Raw genomic sequence first — 16,718 nt, forward strand, 5'->3', positions numbered from 1 at the left:
CGTAAGGGAGGTGTTCAGGGGGGGGGGGGAATACCCCTGCCTCCGGGCCTGGGAGGCGGATTAAGTTTCTGGTGTCGGTTAGGGAATCGCCGAACTCGTAGATGCGTTTGAAGGAGGGAAAGGGCGGGGAGTTGGCATCGAAGGCTAAAGGAAAGGAATGAAAGCAGTGAGAAAGAAGAAGACGCCATTAAAGATTGTAGACTGCACATAAAAGGGTACTATACTATCTTTTGCTTTCTCCCATTGGTGATGAAAAATTATGGAGATTTCACCGAAATGACAATTGGTACTAAGAAATTAATACTTGCAGACTAATTGTGCAAATTTTAAAAGTTATAGATCAAAATTATAAATATCACCATAGTCTTGGGATAAAATGTAAATAAAAAATCAATAAATAAAATAGATCTAAGCCTGGATTTATTTGTCACATCTACTTTTGCTTTTAATAACAACTGGTCGGCGAAGAAAACATTTCCGTGCGGTGGGAATCTCGTCGCTTCCCGCACTCTGCCACGCGTCTCATTTCGCGCTATCAATCGTTTTTCTAAAATGACAAATCTAGCCCTGGAATCTAACTAATACTACGCCGCAATACAATTATGGCGTAAATTTCGTGACAGACTTTCTTCGGAAAACCCACAAGTCGGATATCCGACGGCCATCTCATCGTTGACTTTATCGCTGCCACTCTAAAGTTCCCATTCCTTGCCTACCTGAACACCAACGGCTCATTCGCTCACGGCGTTAATTTTGTCGTCGCCAGAGCCACAGCAACGGCGCTCGATGAGGACTTTCTTGCATAGAGGAACGTGAACAACTCCAATTTCAGACCACCGGTTGCAATCAATTGGAATGGTTTGAGATGCACCTCAACTCTACTGCATCACGCACCTCAAAAAAGATGATAATAACCCTGCCACAAACGACCATTAAACATAATACTTAACGTTTGACCAAATGTGGAACACATTTAATAAATATAGTCTCAATGTGGCAAAAATAACTAAAGCGAACTAAAACTGGAAACACACCAATAACAATAGGACCAAAAAAAGAATTCACTATTTGACAAACAAATACCCAAAGTATTTGGGTTATCGATCCACAATGAAGTGGGGCGTATTAAGCACTAGTTATTAATCAATTCTTTGAAGCTAATCCTAACAAAAACGATGGATAATTGACTACAAAAGTATAAGTAATTAACAAGAACAAGGCAAGCAAATTGAGAAATACACGAGAGTAAGAATGAGATTTTTGGGGTCAAATGTTTAATCACCTAGTGCCAACCTAAAGTGAAATATTTAATTTGGGTTCAAACAAGTGTGGATGATTGCATTCAATAGCGAAATAATTACTCTCATAATTCAAACACGCAATAGGACAAGTGAAACAAACTCACTCCCATTAGCTAGACAACATAACAAATCACGAACAAACAATATAATCTAGATAAAACCACTTAACAAATATGTCATTTCCCAAGGTGCAAAAGTCAAGTGCAAAGTGGGTGCTCTAATATATATCATAACTTTCATCAAGACACAATTACAGCAAGACACAAGTAATTTAGGCCTTTAATTACAAGCATCAACAATAAAAATCACAATTGCAACACAAGTCATAAAACCTGATATAATCTCATTGGTTTTCCCAAATGGAAAGTCATTGATACGAGCCCTAATGTGAGCGGTATTGAGAATGCTTAGCTGATTAGCTTGAAAAAACACACGTATGTGTAGCCTGTCGAAAGTTTTTTTTTTTTTTTTTTTAATTTGGAAGGGGGAGACCCAAAGAATTACAAGTGATCAATTATTACAGATTTGGCGCTACATAGGGACACTGTATGCATCATCGAGCAGAACATGAAACACCTCATTAGGAGGGTTTTCAAGAACATGGAATCCTTTAGGGAGGCTTTTCCCAATAGCAGCAAGCGCGTCGGCTAGTTGGTTCTGCTCTCGTGCAACTGAAGAGATCTGCCATTGATCACAGCGGCTTAGCTCACATCTGCATGCCGTTAGGAGATTATGCACTACCATGCTAGGTATCTTATTGAGACATAGACCCTCGACTACCTCTTTTGAATCACTTTCTAGACTAATCTTCTTGAAGCCCAGCAAATTGGCAAGCTGTATACCTCTAAGGAGAGCCCATGCTTCCGCTTCCACTAGCGTACATATGCCAATAGAACAAACAAATCATGCTTCCCAATGGCCATTACTATCTCTAATAGCCCCACCACCACTTGCTTTGCCAAAACCAATATCGACAGCACCATCCGTGCTAATTTTAACAAAACCTTCTTGCGGTTTGCACAAATATAATTGCTTCAAGTGGCTTTGTCCTGCTACATTCTTATCGTTCTTGGTCCTTTCAAAGGCTCTGTTTATTACTTCTAGTTGGGAGATGATCTAGGATGTTTTGAATTTCAGTGGTAAATTTAAATTTTGAGATGAATATAAAAAGTTTAAGGTAAAATTAAATTCTTCATAATCTAGAAATTTAATTTTTAACGAATTTTTTTATCAACCAAACATGATCATTTAATTTTTTTAAAAATTGTTGAATAAAAAAAGAATTTCTTTTCCTACTAATCAAATCAGTTGGAAGCATAATTATTTAGGATTTTATTTTTTAAAGGAATAAGGGTCAAATTGGCCACTGAACGTAGCGTGATAGTGCAATCAGGCCACTCGACCAAAAAAACGTTCAATTGGCCCACTTAACTGCGCAAATACACCCGAATTCACCAAATAGCCGGTTCCCACAGTTTGTTTCCAGTTATCCGCTGATGTGGCGGCCAACATGGCAGTCTGATTGTTTTATTCTCTTATTTTCCTTCGCATAACATTCCACCGTGTAAATCCCCATTCAAAACGACGACGACGAAGCAAAATCACAAAATTGAGCGCCGGAAATACTAGTGCGGTGATGATTCGATGAAACCTGAGCAGAAACCACCTCGATTTTATGCTTCTCCAGAACGAAGCAAATGGCCTGAAGGAGGCCTGGCTTCTTAGGACAGCAAAGACTGATTTGAGCATCGTCTCCGCAAACATTCAGGATAACATTCGGAGAAGTCCAGGTCTGGAACGCCGGCGGCTGAGGCGGGGCGGATGATGATCCGATGAAGGAAGCCAGAGCGCCGTAAGATCCTTGATGATGATCGCGACCAGGAACGCCTCCCTCGTAGTAAGCTCGGCGTTGAGTTTCTGTGAGCCGAAAATGGACGGCGATGGATTATTGGAGTTAAATCCATGGAGGATTTCCAGCTTTCGAGTCTGTAGCTTCTGCAAAGTCTGTTGTAGGGTTTTGATATAGTTCACAGCTTCGTCAACAATGGTGGATTTGTCCGCCTGCAAAATGTATTCATTACATAGATCCAAATCCGTTCGTTCGATTGCAAATAAATGACAATAATCAAATCTATCTCGATCTTATCAATCAATTATATTACTACTAATCACTAATTACCTTTGGAGGAAGTTGAGGAAGCAAAGCATGGAGATTGGAGAACATATTCCTCATCTTCTTCCTCCTCTCTCTCTCCGTCCAAATATGTACCTCATGATCAGACTCAGCTCCCATTCAAAAACGACGACTATGAAGCAAAATAAGACAATAAAACAATCAGACTGCCATGTTGGCCGCCACATCAGCGGATAACCGGAAACAAACTGTGAGAACCGGTTATCTGGTGAATTCGGGTGTATTTGCGCAGTTAAGTGGGCCAATTGAATGTTTTTTTGATCGAGTGGCATGATTGCACTATCACGCTACGTTCAGTGGCCAATTTGACCCTTATTCTTTTTTAAAAAATTGGTTTATTCCGATTTTGAGTACCCTATGGAATCGTAATCATTGAGAATTTTGTAAAAAATATTTTATTCTGATTTATATTTTTCAGTACGCAGTGGGCATCGTCCTATAGAGTTATAGTATACGGAGTGTATCACGACGGTACGACCCACACCACGCGATACGAGAGTGAGAGATGTCGCGAGAGAAGGACCAGGCGACGCCGCACCTCAGCAGCCTTGTTGTACGGCCCACCGATAGCGGTGGCGGAGCGGCCGCCGGCGGAGGCGGTGGAACCGACTACGAAACTGGCGAGGTCCATCGGGATCTACCTCCGTATTCTCGCTCCAATCGATTGCCGGACGGCCATGGTTCGTCTCTTACTAATTGTCTACTGTATTTCTCTTGCTACCTCTTTGCCCGAGTCAAATTTGGATTCATGAATTCTGTTGGTTTGGATTTTGGATTAGCATAAATTATGAATCATTAAGGACCTGTCAATAATTTGCTCAATACTCTATATGCAAATCGGATATTCAGATGTGCTTAGCAATTAGCATATCAGCTTCTGCATGCTAAATTGTGATGTTTTACTGATTTAAAAGAGTCTTTTGTATCATATTTTTCTTCTCTTTTCTTCGTCTTCTTTGTTGAGAAAGGTAGGTATTTAACAGGGTCCTTTCTGTTACAAATCATGGATTGAAGGATTAAGGACCATAGGATCAGTCTAATTTCATCTCCTGTATGCTGGCGAAAGTTATTAGTTTTGTAAATGATTTTTAATTTTATTTTTTGTTGTTTATTTATTTATATTTAGGTCTAAATATGTAATCCACACTCCACAGTATGTCTGAAACTCCATTGACTCAGGATTAAAGCGATGAATTTTGGCATTTGAAAGGATATAGCTTTCCCAGTTGACTTTGCTTTTGTGCCTAAAGTATCTGATATGCTTTAATTTTCATCTTAAGTGCACAGGTCACACACACAAAAGAAACTAAAAACAAAAAAAAAAAATATTTTCAAAAGTATAATCTTTTGTTAAAGGTCAGATATTGCGATATGTTTTGCTATAGTCCAATATCCATCTAGTTGTCTGATGTGCTGAAAATATCCTGTCAAGTACTTTGACACCATAAATGCATGTAATCCTGAAATAAAGGTCAAACATTTCTACTTAATATAACGCTTTAAATTGCTACTTGTGTTCGTAAATCATAAGGCATTTTCTCATCTCTGCCAAGTATTCCATATGATATTCTTTCAGTACCATCATATCTTTCTTTAGCCATAGGAAAGGTGTATTTTGAATAAGAGTCTGGTTTGTTGTGCTTTATTTGCAGATTCAAATGTCTTATAAAGTAAAGCTATAGTGAATAGGTTTCGTACTTCATTGTTAACTCCATATTTCATGTTCAATCTTTGTCCATAACCTCTCTTGTGTTTTGATTGTGGTAGACTGTTATTTTGAAGTATATAGTGAGATCTTTAGCATTTCTGCATGAAAGATTTTAGTCATGCAATGCGTGCATGCCTTTACAAAGTAAGAGTTATATTTTCAGTTTGCCGGTGTCAGATATGCTACAAAAGTGTCCAACCTTTTTTATTCCTTCACTTGTTGTTAAGGGTCATTTCCAGAGTGTTGAGATGTGAATAATTTTGTTACTGTGTTTTACAGCTGTGTATGTTGCCTGGTGCAAGAACTTGAGTCTTGAGGAAGGCACATTAGTGTGGGTATTGATGAAGGATTTGGTCAAAATATTCATTTTAGGGTTTTGAATTGTTAAATCTGCACATGAAAAATGATTTTGAAGGACAGATGTGCATGACCTGTGGGTCAGTCATAACTTGGTAACTATATCTGGGTATTGGAATTTCATGGGATCTTTATTGATGATAATGTATGATTACATCCATGAAAAGATATTGTTAAGATCTTGAGATTGTTATGTGAAGTTGCTGGCTGGTTGCATAAAGCTCCCTCACTCTGCAGACTTATTAAAGGAAGATGCACGCTATCTTAATATGTTTTCTGAGTGTCTTCTGAATGGCTTTGAGAAATTTGTGATTGCCATGGAAGTTGATATGGTAAGATATTTGGGAACTTCAATGATGCCATTGGTTAATCTACAGAGTAAAAATTAGCAGTAAAAGTCGGGGTTGTCAACAGCTTATTGGTGGAAACTCCATAAGAATGATGAGCAGTGACAGATGAAATATAAGTGAAGAGATACTTTCCATCACTGGTGCGGTGGGTTTTGGGTGGATGACATTCTTTTACTGCTATCGGATCATGTGTTATTTGGGCCTGGGTGCACTGGTGACTAATGAATGTCTCATTTGCTTCCTGTAGCAGTTTTTAGTTTCAGAACAAGCAAGAGTGCTTTCTTGGGGAATTTTTAATTCCATCTATTTGGAAACTTAAATAGGGTTTGTATTGTGCTTACTAGCCTTTCTGAGGAGTGGTATTTTGCATCAGAGATGCTGCATTGGTTGAAATTACATTTGTGGAAAAAAACTATTTGGTTCTTTTAGAAATCTGCTGGAAAGCTATAGGGTTTTTCATTTCAATATCCTTGACAAACTACTAAGTTGGTTGTTGAATGGGGTTGGTTAAGACCTAAGGGTAGTTATCTCTGTGGTTGGTAGCAGTCTTTTCTGTTCATTTCTTTGTAATTTTTTATTGGTCAGCGGTTATCTCTATGCTCCTTTCTTTTAAAAAGGATGTAGACTTTAGTTTTAGTGGACTGTCGACTATTGTGGTTAACTAATTCTGCTGTACACTTGGTTTACTAACACTTGGAATGAGGTTGCCAATGAATAATTAGTTGAATTATCTGGGTTGATGCTTTGAATCAACAAATATGGGCTTTAGTATGGGATATTTAGAGGAACCTAATTTAAACTGTGTTTTGGGTTATAAATTTAATGGCATTGGCTTCACACGTAATAACTGTGCTTATTACATGCTAAACGGTCATGATTACTTGACTTTGAGGTGTGGATACTCTTGGGTTCGGTTGTTTTTACCGGTATCACTAAACAGTTGCATTGGGATAATTTCAAGGCGGTAATTCGCTGAGATCAATTCATGTTATTGTTTTCTGTTATTCTTGACAAGATGATGGCCTCAACAAAGGCAAACTGTTGCAGGCATAGCGGATTGTCATATCATGGGTTCCACATTAATATAAGTGGAACTGGCCTAGTTTTTGGTTATGGTACCGTGTTTCTTATCTTCTGAGCTTCACTGGCTTTTTTCAGGATATAGAATGCGTGCAGGTTCTGTTTCTCCTGTGCGCCATAGAAATACGGATCGTCAATTCAGTCCAGATTTTGTTCACCCTGGTGGTCCACCACGTGGTCATGGATTTGGCAATGGGAGAGATCCTGGTAGATATCGAGACTACTCACCCCCGTATGGACGAGGGAGGGAGAGCAACAGGTTTGTTGGTAGGAGCTATGATCGCCCTGGTAATGCTCCTGGTTCATTCAAAGGGGAAAATGTGGCTAGAAGTAATCCAAATGTACGGCCAAGAGAAGGTGACTGGATATGCCATTTGTAAGTTGCACCATTCCCTATTTATTTGCTTTTACTTGAACTGCCGTGTCATTTTCTTACAAAGTTTCTTTGATATTTCAGGTGCAACAACTTGAACTTTGCAAGGCGTGAGTACTGTAACAACTGCAAGAGTTTGCGTTATGCATCTTCTGGGAGTCCTACTCCTAGGAGAGGCTATGCCCCTCCTCCTCTTCGAAGAGTTCCTGGGCCCCCAATGGACCGTTCTCCCGGAAGGTTTATTAATGGCCACAGGTCCCCTCCTCGTGCGTGGGCTAGGGATGATCCTAGAGATTTTAGAGCCGGTTTTCCGCATCCAAGATATGAAGGAAGGTTCCCCGATCCCCCTTTGCGCAGAGATATGACAGATTTCGTGGATGAAGATTATAGGGGCAGGGGTAGGTTTGATAGACCAGCGCTTGATTGGGGCCACAACAGAGATCGTGGAAGGGAGACCTTCTTACCTGAAAGGAGAGGTTATGAAAGGCGATTGCCATCTCCTCCACCCCCACTACCAGCCATGCCAACTCGTGGTGACCAATGGGCTCGTGATATCAGAAAGAGGAGCCGCTCCCCAATCAGAGGTGAGGCAACGGCAAAGGACTACCGTCGCAATATGTTCGCAGGTAGGGGCCGGAGATGATTGCCATGATGCCTTAGTTATTATTTGTGTGATATTTAGACTCTTGTTTAGTTCCAAGTGGACAAGGGGAACCTCTCATGATTTTGTTTGCTGGCTGTAATTCTGGGATTCTTTGCTGGAGTTTCGTCCGCGTATGTGTGCCAAACTACCTTCTCAAATTGTTGCTTTGTGCAGCCCCTTTTATTGCTTTTTTTTTTCTTTTTTTTTTAAAATAAAAAAACTCTTTTTAAATTTATTAGCAACTAATGTGCTTCAGGGAAACTAATTCGTTTTGTTCAATGAGTGCTTTATTATTATTATTTGTTTCAAAAAAAAAAATTATTATTATTATTATTATTATACCACAAATTTATTTTTTGATTATTGAAATGCAAGATACAGTGATACAGAATATGATATGGGAAATGGTAATTTTTTGTTGTGTAATACAGTAACGGTACCCAACAATTCCACAGGTCTGTCAGCAAAAGCACGTTTTCTAAGATCTTAAGTGACTTGGTTGGTTAGTCTTTGTTTTCAAAAAAAAAAAAAAAAAAACCCCCACCTCCCTTCAACGACGTCGTCTACTCTTTAGCGCCAAAATATCATTACTTTTTTTACCCAACAATACCTCCAATCATTCAACCACGTATTCCGCTACTCTATCAATGCCAATTGCTTTCTGTCCTGTACCTATCTTCAACTATTGCTATCAAAATTTAAAAGGGGTTTATTTCGTCGAGTCAACCAATTATATTGGAGTCTTAGAGATTTAGAAACCCGTCAATATTAAAAATGATTATTTTAACATTTGGTTTTAATTATTTTCAAAAAAAAACATTTGGTTTTAATTCTTAAAATTGTAAGTTTCTAATTTATAAGGCATAAATAATAACTTCTAAATGTATAAATTATATACATCATACTGTTTAAAAAGTATACAAATATATAATAAATTCCTACAAAATTACTATCCATTTGCCTCTAATTTCCTTATTCCAATAAAACGTAATGTTAGGTCCCCAATGACAGATTTGGAGAGTTTTTAGAATGGTAAAATGCAATATGTGGATTTTCAACAAATGTGAAGGGAGTTTTATGGGTTTTTTTCTCCTGCAAATTTGAAATGTTGATAGGTTGGAGTGGGGCCCACAGGACAGAAAACACTGCACCTCATGTAAATTTAATCTATTTTACTTTTCATTTTTTTTTTCTCTACTATCATTTTCTCTTTCTTAATCACACCGACAAAATCTACTCAAAAATCGTTAAGTATTGAGGAAAGCCTTACTACTATGTTAGTTTCTTATGTTAGTGTCTCATGTTACTATTGCTTCACTGAGTTCCCTCTTCAGAACAGAACACAAAAAAAAGAAAGTAGAAAGTAAAAAAAACACTGGAAACGTGGCGCGATTTGATTGGATACCTGCCACTCTTGATAGTAACGCACGAGCAGCGGATACATTCTCCCCTCGTGCACCCACACACATTAAACTCATTGCAAATTCATTCAATCCAACGGTTGAAAAGCAGCGTTCGAAGGTTCTATGAATTTCGGCCATCGATTAAACGCCCAAATAAAGCCCGTACGATGAGGCTGTCGCACAATCTGACCGTCAAAATATTATGAAATTGAAATTCAAAAGCTAGAGAGGGAGGAAGAGCGAGACAAGCCTACTTGCTCTTCTTCTTCTTCTTCGAAAGAAAATCCCTCCTTTTCTCTCTCCGCATATACATACACACGCATACAAGGATTTGCGCGGGCGTATTTGTGTGCTGTAAGGATCGATTTTTTAGTAGATTGAGGTCGAAAGACTGAAGATTTTGAAGCCGACATTCGGAGGATTTTTTTTTGGTCTCTCCTTTGAATCTGAGCTGCGTGATGAGTGATGAGTGTTGACACTGTTTCGATATCGAATTTGAATTTGCCAGATACTGGTTTGGAATTGGGAATTTGTTGAATTTCTGGGATTTTCGGATTTTCGGAGTGGGGAATCTGTGAGGTGTTATTTAATTTAATCTGTGTATTTATTTTTATTTTTATTTCTGCGGCGAATTATTATCGTTTTGAATGGAGAAAAGTGAGGGAGGGGATTTCCCTCCAAAGAGGTCACAACCGGAGGTGGCTTCGACAGTGGCCGCGGCGCCGGTACTTGCGTCACCGGATGTTCCGACAAAGAAGCTCGCGAGGCAGCTGGATTTCACGGGTTTTGGCGGCGGCGGCGCTGGAGGAGGAGATGGCAGTGCTGCGGCGGCCATTTTCTCGGAGCATCATGGACAGATTCAACCGCAGGTGGGGAAGCCTAGCCAGTCTCCACGCCCACAATTGCAGCCGCAGCTAATGGTGAAGCCAAGCCACCCTCCACGGCCACAATTACAGCCACACTCGCAGCCACAACAACAACATATACTATTGATGCCGATGCAGCAACCCCCTGCGCAGCCCCATCTTCCTCAAATACGACCTCTGTAAGTCATTGTAATGATATGCCATAGCATTATTTATAGTAAAATTTCATAATTATTTTTAAAAAATGGATCTTGGAGGTCAGGTGTGCTATGTTATTTCCTAAATTTAACGTCATTTATCTATTTCTGCTTTGCGCTTTGCCACAAAGCTCTGTAATTTGTTTGAATATCTTAATCAATTAAAATTCAGCACTCTTGTAGTTACTGATTGAATGAATTTTCTTTAAGATGTAAAGATGCAAGCTTTCATTGGCATTTCCTTTGATCTGTTGTTGAGCAGTATGATTATATAGTGCTAAAGCATTAATTTTTGGAGTAAGGCTGGGTGAAACTTGCTATATCAGTGCCCCTTTGTTGATAAGATATGTCTGAAATTCTACCAGAGGGAATTGGACTTTGAAGGTTGTCAATGAGAGTTCTACTGCTTGCATATTTGGCGAGGCTGTTAATGAAGTTGGTAGTCAGTTATGGATTAGCATTGTCCTTCACTTCCAACTTTCTATTTGGCTCCTGTGCTACCCACATTTATTTAGATGGACTTGAAATGACTTTCTTGATTTGCTTGCAGTTCCCTTTTGCAAAGAAGTTGATTCCATGCACATATTTGAATTTCCCATGAACCTATTACCTATTAATCTATTACTGTGTCCTTTTTAGCAAACTCCAACTAATTAGAATCTGCTGTTGACAAATCAAACAAGATCTCCTCTTTGTCACAAACTATGGAATCACATAAATTTTTATTGTTCATTCCTTTGAGCTATTAGCATTTAAAATACAATTTTTGGGTAAACTCCAGCCTTAATGGTTACTACTGATTTTGCCGGCAAAATATGTCATACTGGTTTCTTTTACTTTTCCAGGAAACCAGAATCCCCAAGGGCAAGACCAAGGCAAAGTGCTGCTGAAGTAAAAGATGGTACTCCAAAGAAGCAAAAGCAGTGTAATTGCAAACACTCTCGATGTTTGAAATTGTAAGTTTTTTTACTTTTTTTGCTCTTTTGATGTAATGAATTACTGATGAATAAGGTTTGCATGTTGCATTAGATAAGTTCCATGATAAGGAGGACCTTTACTTGGTAAAATAATAATGGCTTGAACATGTAGCCTAAAATGGGTGCAAGTTGGTCTGTAGGTGCCTACTGTAATTCCTAATAGAGAAATGATGGAAGAAATTGTAATGTTTGAGCTTCCATTTATTTTGTTTTTGCTTATTTTCCTGGTGCTTGAGTGGAGCTGTGGATTTGTGCTGTTAGAAATTTTGTATTTAACTAAGATGTATATGTTCTCTCAAAAGGATGTGCTTATGCATGTCCACTCCTGTGATCTTAGAAATGTAATAAATAATTGTAAAAATTGCATGTACTTGAAGGTCTCACACTGAATTTGTGTTAGGTATACAAATAATTACCACATATCTGGCGCGAATTGGGAATATAACTTTCCATATAAAGATTATAATTCTCATTTGAAGTTTGTGAAAAATATACCCTTAAAGTCCTAGATATTGATTGTCTGGTTTGGGTTTCAAGTTTTGATTAATAAGTGTTAAGACTTAAGAGTCCCACATTGAAAATTAAGAGAGAAACATATGGGTTTATAAGGCCATTGGTTAGATTAACTAATTGATTCATTTGATTGGATTCAATATTTTAATGTGGTTTGGCCCATGTGCATTATAACCCAGTCAAGTGACCTCGGCCCGATCTTAGATTCTAACAATAAGTAATGCTATTTTTTTAAATTTTTTATGGAAGGCAGAGACCATTTATTTAGAGTTCTTAATTCCTGCTATGAGATGATATTTATATCATGTATTGACATGAAGTGCAAGGGGACTAATGACAAGCTTAATGTCTAAACTTCATGTTTGTTTTTGTTTTGATTCATTTTAAAAATTATTTTCATTTTTAAAATTTATTATCAATACTATAATCACTGTTACTAGTATGCGCATGCACCTAGGAAAAAGATCTCAAATTATTTAAGAGAAAATTTCACTGCTTTCTTATGCCTTGCCTTTGTGTTTCAGGTTTATATTGACCAAGTTGTTTCTCATTTGTGTATTCTTTTTTTTTTTTTCTCACTTATTCAATGAGAGTGCAGTAACATGGATAGGTGATTTAGCCTGATACTTCTCAATTTCAAAAGATTGCAAAATGAAATGCTTGTACTTAATTATTTGCCTGCTCTACTATTGAACAGATTATTCTTTTATTGCTATAAAATATGGAGTAAGTTTTTGTATATTCCATTTTGTTCATAAACACCGATTTTAGTTGATAATTCTCTCTAACTAAATTGGTGTATTCACATAAGAATAAAATGTTTGATCAATGTCTATGAGCATTAGGAACTGTAGTTCCTTGGAATACTTAATAACTTATAGGACTATGTTTTTGTTTTAATATTTTATCATGGTTCTGTTGATCTAACAAAAACTTGACCATGGCATACGATGCGATTATCTTACTAGCCTACATGTGTAAGAACTAAGAATAACTGAATAAACCTTCAAGACAGATTTTTATGAAATCTATGATATGCTAATCTGATGTTATTTTTAGTTTAGAGATGTCTCAATAGGACATCAAAACATTTGCATACAATTGTTGCTACTTGATTCATTAAGAACATAGCATCCACTTGTAATTCTAATTTTTATTGTTTGTTATGTTTCATCAATGCTGTGTGTAGCTATTACTATTAACTACTATCACAAATAATGGAGAAAATAAACGAAACTACATAAGGGAAGCTGTGGTTGTGTTGATGATCATTTAGTTTTTAGGTTATCATGATAAGATAGATAATGCTCTATTATTTTTGTTTTCTATAAACCTATAGTTATGACATTAGTTAATCACTTAACCAGTTTTAATCCTGATTTGGTTCATCTAGTTGATGGAAAAAACTGTAGTATATATGCTACTGAGAGTCATGACATAAATCCTCATTTTGCAATTTGGTTGTTGCAACTGTTAAATCTACTCTCTTCCAATTCATTTATTGAAACTTATTTAACTATTTAAGGATTATTTTTGTCTTTGCCGTTTTGAGAGTCATGACATACATATGATATTCTTTTCCTTTCTGTTTTTTCTTTGTTATGGATCAGGTACTGTGAATGCTTTGCATCAGGTATTTATTGCGATGGGTGCAACTGTGTAAACTGTCACAATAATGTTGAAAATGAAGCTGCCAGACGAGAAGCTGTTGAAGCTACATTGGAGCGTAATCCAAATGCTTTCAGGCCTAAAATTGCTAGCAGTCCCCATGGAGTCCGGGACAATAGGGTACTGTCACAACTCGAAACCAAAGTGAATTCATAATTGATGTATAAATAATTTAATTGTTATTACACAGTTGATCTTTCTAATTATGTTTTATCATTTACAATTTAGGAGGAAACTGGAGATGGCTTAGTGTTGGGAAAACATAACAAAGGATGCCACTGCAAAAAATCAGGGTGTCTTAAAAAGTATTGTGAGTGTTTCCAAGCTAACATTCTGTGTTCAGAAAATTGCAAATGCATGGACTGCAAAAATTTTGAAGGAAGTGAAGAGAGGCAGGCTCTCTTCCATGGAGATCATGCTAATCACATGGCATATCTGCAGCAAGCGGCAAATGCTGCAATAACTGGTGCAATTGGAGCATCTGGTTATGGGTCTCCTCCAGTTAACAAGAAGAGAAAGGGTCAGGAGCTCTTTTTTGGGTCAACAATGAAAAACCCAATTCACACATTTGGGCAGTTTCCGCAGGTGGATAATGTCTGTCCTCTATGCTTGAAATATTACTAACTGGTTAATTGGTTGAATGCTAGTTGCATTTTATAGCGTTCTTCATATAATCATATGCGTTTTCACTTTAAATGATACTCTTTTTTTTTTCCTTAGAAATTAAAACATCCAGTTAGCTCAGAGACAAACTCATAATATTACTAACAAGCGTTAAATGTGTTTCTGGTACTTACAGGCGAACCATATTAAATCTTCTGTACCATCATCTTCAATGTCTTCTATTCCCAATGCTCGTGTTGGTAATTCAGCTGCAATGGGACCTTCAAAATTTACTTACAGGTACAAGTAAATACATTAGAGTGTCCTTTTAAATCTCTAATACATGCCAAGTAAATTGACTAAATCTACTGCGGTTGAAGGTCTTTGTTAGCAGATATGATCCAACCACTGGATGTGAAAGAGCTTTGTTCAGTTTTGGTCTATTCTTCTAGACAAGCTGCCAAGATGCTTGCAGGTAAATATAGTTGCCAACTAAAATAATCGAAACCTTTCTTTGTGTAAGTCATTTATATATTATAATTATACCAAGGGCTTAAATCAAGTGTGATGGGAAGGGGAAAATTACATTGATATTCCTAATTTCCTATTCTACCCCTTTATATTCTTCACTAAAAATCATCTTTACTATTTTATATTTTTATTAAATAATTACCATCATACTTTAACTTTTTTCATTGGTCATAACAAATTTTGTAATTCCATTAATCTATTTTTGTGCACACGTGTTTAGGGAGCTTATACAATGTCTTTTTGCCAAACAAGGGAAAAGAAGTGTGAGTGTGTGCATGTGTTGGGTGGGTAGGGGTGGGGTGGCTTTTTGTCAGTTGTTACTTCATTTCCTTCTTTCTCAACCTTGTTGACATTACCAAAATACCTTCACTTCCATTTTTGGAAAGAGGCATTGTAGAAATTTCCATATGTATAAGTGTGTATATTATAAGCACTTTTTGATGCCATTTCTTGAATAATATTTATCATCACGACTTTTGTGTGGTTGGGGGTCCTGATATAATTATTGGAACAACAGGGTTTCCTAATGTTACTGTTAAAAACCTGTCTTTTTACCTTCCTCCTTGTTCTCTTATCTTTAAAGTGCTTCATTTACTCATTGGTTCATTCGTTTAAGACTAAGATGCCCATCTTTGTCCTGACTCCTGAATCATAATAATGACGTTCTCAGTGTGAAAGTAGTTGCACAGATTAATTGAAAACAGCAAAATTGTTAAAGACAAATGCTTCTACCACTTTTTAGTCAAAGGGTGTTGAGTTCTGTTGCCTAAATTTTCTTTCTGATTACAAATTGTTGTAACGCATCCAGATGAAAAGAATGCGAGAGAGGACCAGAGAGAAACATCTGCTCCTTCATTGTCTCAAGAACAGTTAGAGAATCAGAAAGGTTCTATGGGGAAGGTCTTGCCTGACAATTGTTCCAGTGGGAGCCAAGATGATAAAAAAGGTACAAGTGTGCGCAGTTCGGATACTGCTGATGTGTCAAAAGAAAGGCCAATGTCTCCGGGAACATTGGCGCTGATGTGCGATGAGCAGGACACGGTGTTTGCTGCTGCTGGTTCCCCTAATGAATCAACAAGCATTTGCAACACATCTTCTCAGTTGTCTCATGGGAAAGCCATGACAGAAGCCTATGCCGAGCAGGAGAGGATTGTTTTGACAAAGTTTCGCGATTGTCTCAACAGACTTATTACATTGGGAGAAATAAAAGGCAAGTTTCTATTTTTCTTAAAAAACTAAATTATTTCAGTATTTCAATAGCATCAGATTTGATCCCTCCCTCTGTATTACAGGTCATAGGGTCAATCTCTAGTGGGGGTTGATACTGACATTCATGTATTGTTTCACTACAGAAACAAAATGTTCATCAATGGCCCGAGCTTCAGACTCGGTTTACCAAAAAGGCATCGTCATCAACAACGGGACTCAACCGGAAGCCTATAGCAACGGTGTGGCCATTGCAACTGTTCCGCCTCCCTCGAGAGCCCCTGAAACGGTAAGTTCCTCAACTAGTGTTGGCGGTGTTAGTAGTCCCCACCCTGTTGTTTCCCAAGCAGCCAAGAATGGGGATCAGAAACCAAAGAACTGAGAGATAGAGAGAGAGAGAGAGTGTATAGAGAGAGAGAGAGAGATGTAGCTTCAGATTTGCCCAGCACTGATGCATCCTGTAACATTAGGCAATTGTTCATTCGGCTTTTTCTTTGATGCATTAGTGCTTATTATTTTGGGCACCATTCATAAAGAGCTAACCTGCTCCATAGGATTTTTTTTTTCTTTACATTGATCACTGATATAATTTGAGTAAAAAAGTTTTCGTCGACGTTCCATTAACTTTATCTAAATGTTAATGCATTTAGCTTTTCTTTACTCTCAAACTTAATCCCTATGACTAGTTGAGCTGTTCATGCGGGTCGCATTTAGCTTTCTTTGAAGATGTGAATAGTATTTTACTCAT

General features: G+C 37.7%; 2 protein-coding genes and 1 pseudogene across 4 annotated transcripts; 2 read left to right on the forward strand and 1 right to left on the reverse strand.

Moving 5' to 3' along the window:
• Positions 1-2,877: 2,877 nt before the first annotated feature.
• LOC116012996 lies at positions 2,878-3,594 on the reverse strand (annotated as a pseudogene).
• A 338-nt stretch (positions 3,595-3,932) lies between these two features.
• LOC116013284 (RNA-binding protein EWS-like) lies at positions 3,933-8,285 on the forward strand. The gene is made up of 3 exons (XM_031252953.1): positions 3,933-4,175; positions 7,069-7,366; positions 7,448-8,285. The coding sequence occupies exons 1-3, from the start codon at positions 4,001-4,003 to the stop codon at positions 8,004-8,006; spliced, it is 1,032 nt and encodes a 343-aa protein (XP_031108813.1). The 5' UTR covers positions 3,933-4,000; the 3' UTR covers positions 8,007-8,285.
• A 1,338-nt stretch (positions 8,286-9,623) lies between these two features.
• LOC116014388 (protein tesmin/TSO1-like CXC 5) lies at positions 9,624-16,630 on the forward strand. Of its 3 annotated transcripts, none has more exons than XM_031254437.1 (8): positions 9,624-10,454; positions 11,318-11,428; positions 13,573-13,750; positions 13,859-14,224; positions 14,430-14,533; positions 14,614-14,708; positions 15,573-15,974; positions 16,117-16,630. In XM_031254437.1, the coding sequence occupies exons 1-8, from the start codon at positions 10,057-10,059 to the stop codon at positions 16,350-16,352; spliced, it is 1,890 nt and encodes a 629-aa protein (XP_031110297.1). In that variant the 5' UTR covers positions 9,624-10,056; the 3' UTR covers positions 16,353-16,630. The 3 variants fall into 3 exon arrangements, with proteins under 3 accessions (XP_031110297.1, XP_031110299.1, XP_031110298.1); XM_031254439.1 differs by having other exon boundaries at positions 16,057-16,255; XM_031254438.1 differs by having other exon boundaries at positions 9,625-10,454; positions 13,859-14,215.
• Positions 16,631-16,718: the final 88 nt, after the last annotated feature.

The sequence above is a fragment of the Ipomoea triloba genome, chromosome 3 (genome assembly GCF_003576645.1).
Source record: "Ipomoea triloba cultivar NCNSP0323 chromosome 3, ASM357664v1".
Lineage (NCBI taxonomy): Eukaryota > Viridiplantae > Streptophyta > Magnoliopsida > Solanales > Convolvulaceae > Ipomoea > Ipomoea triloba.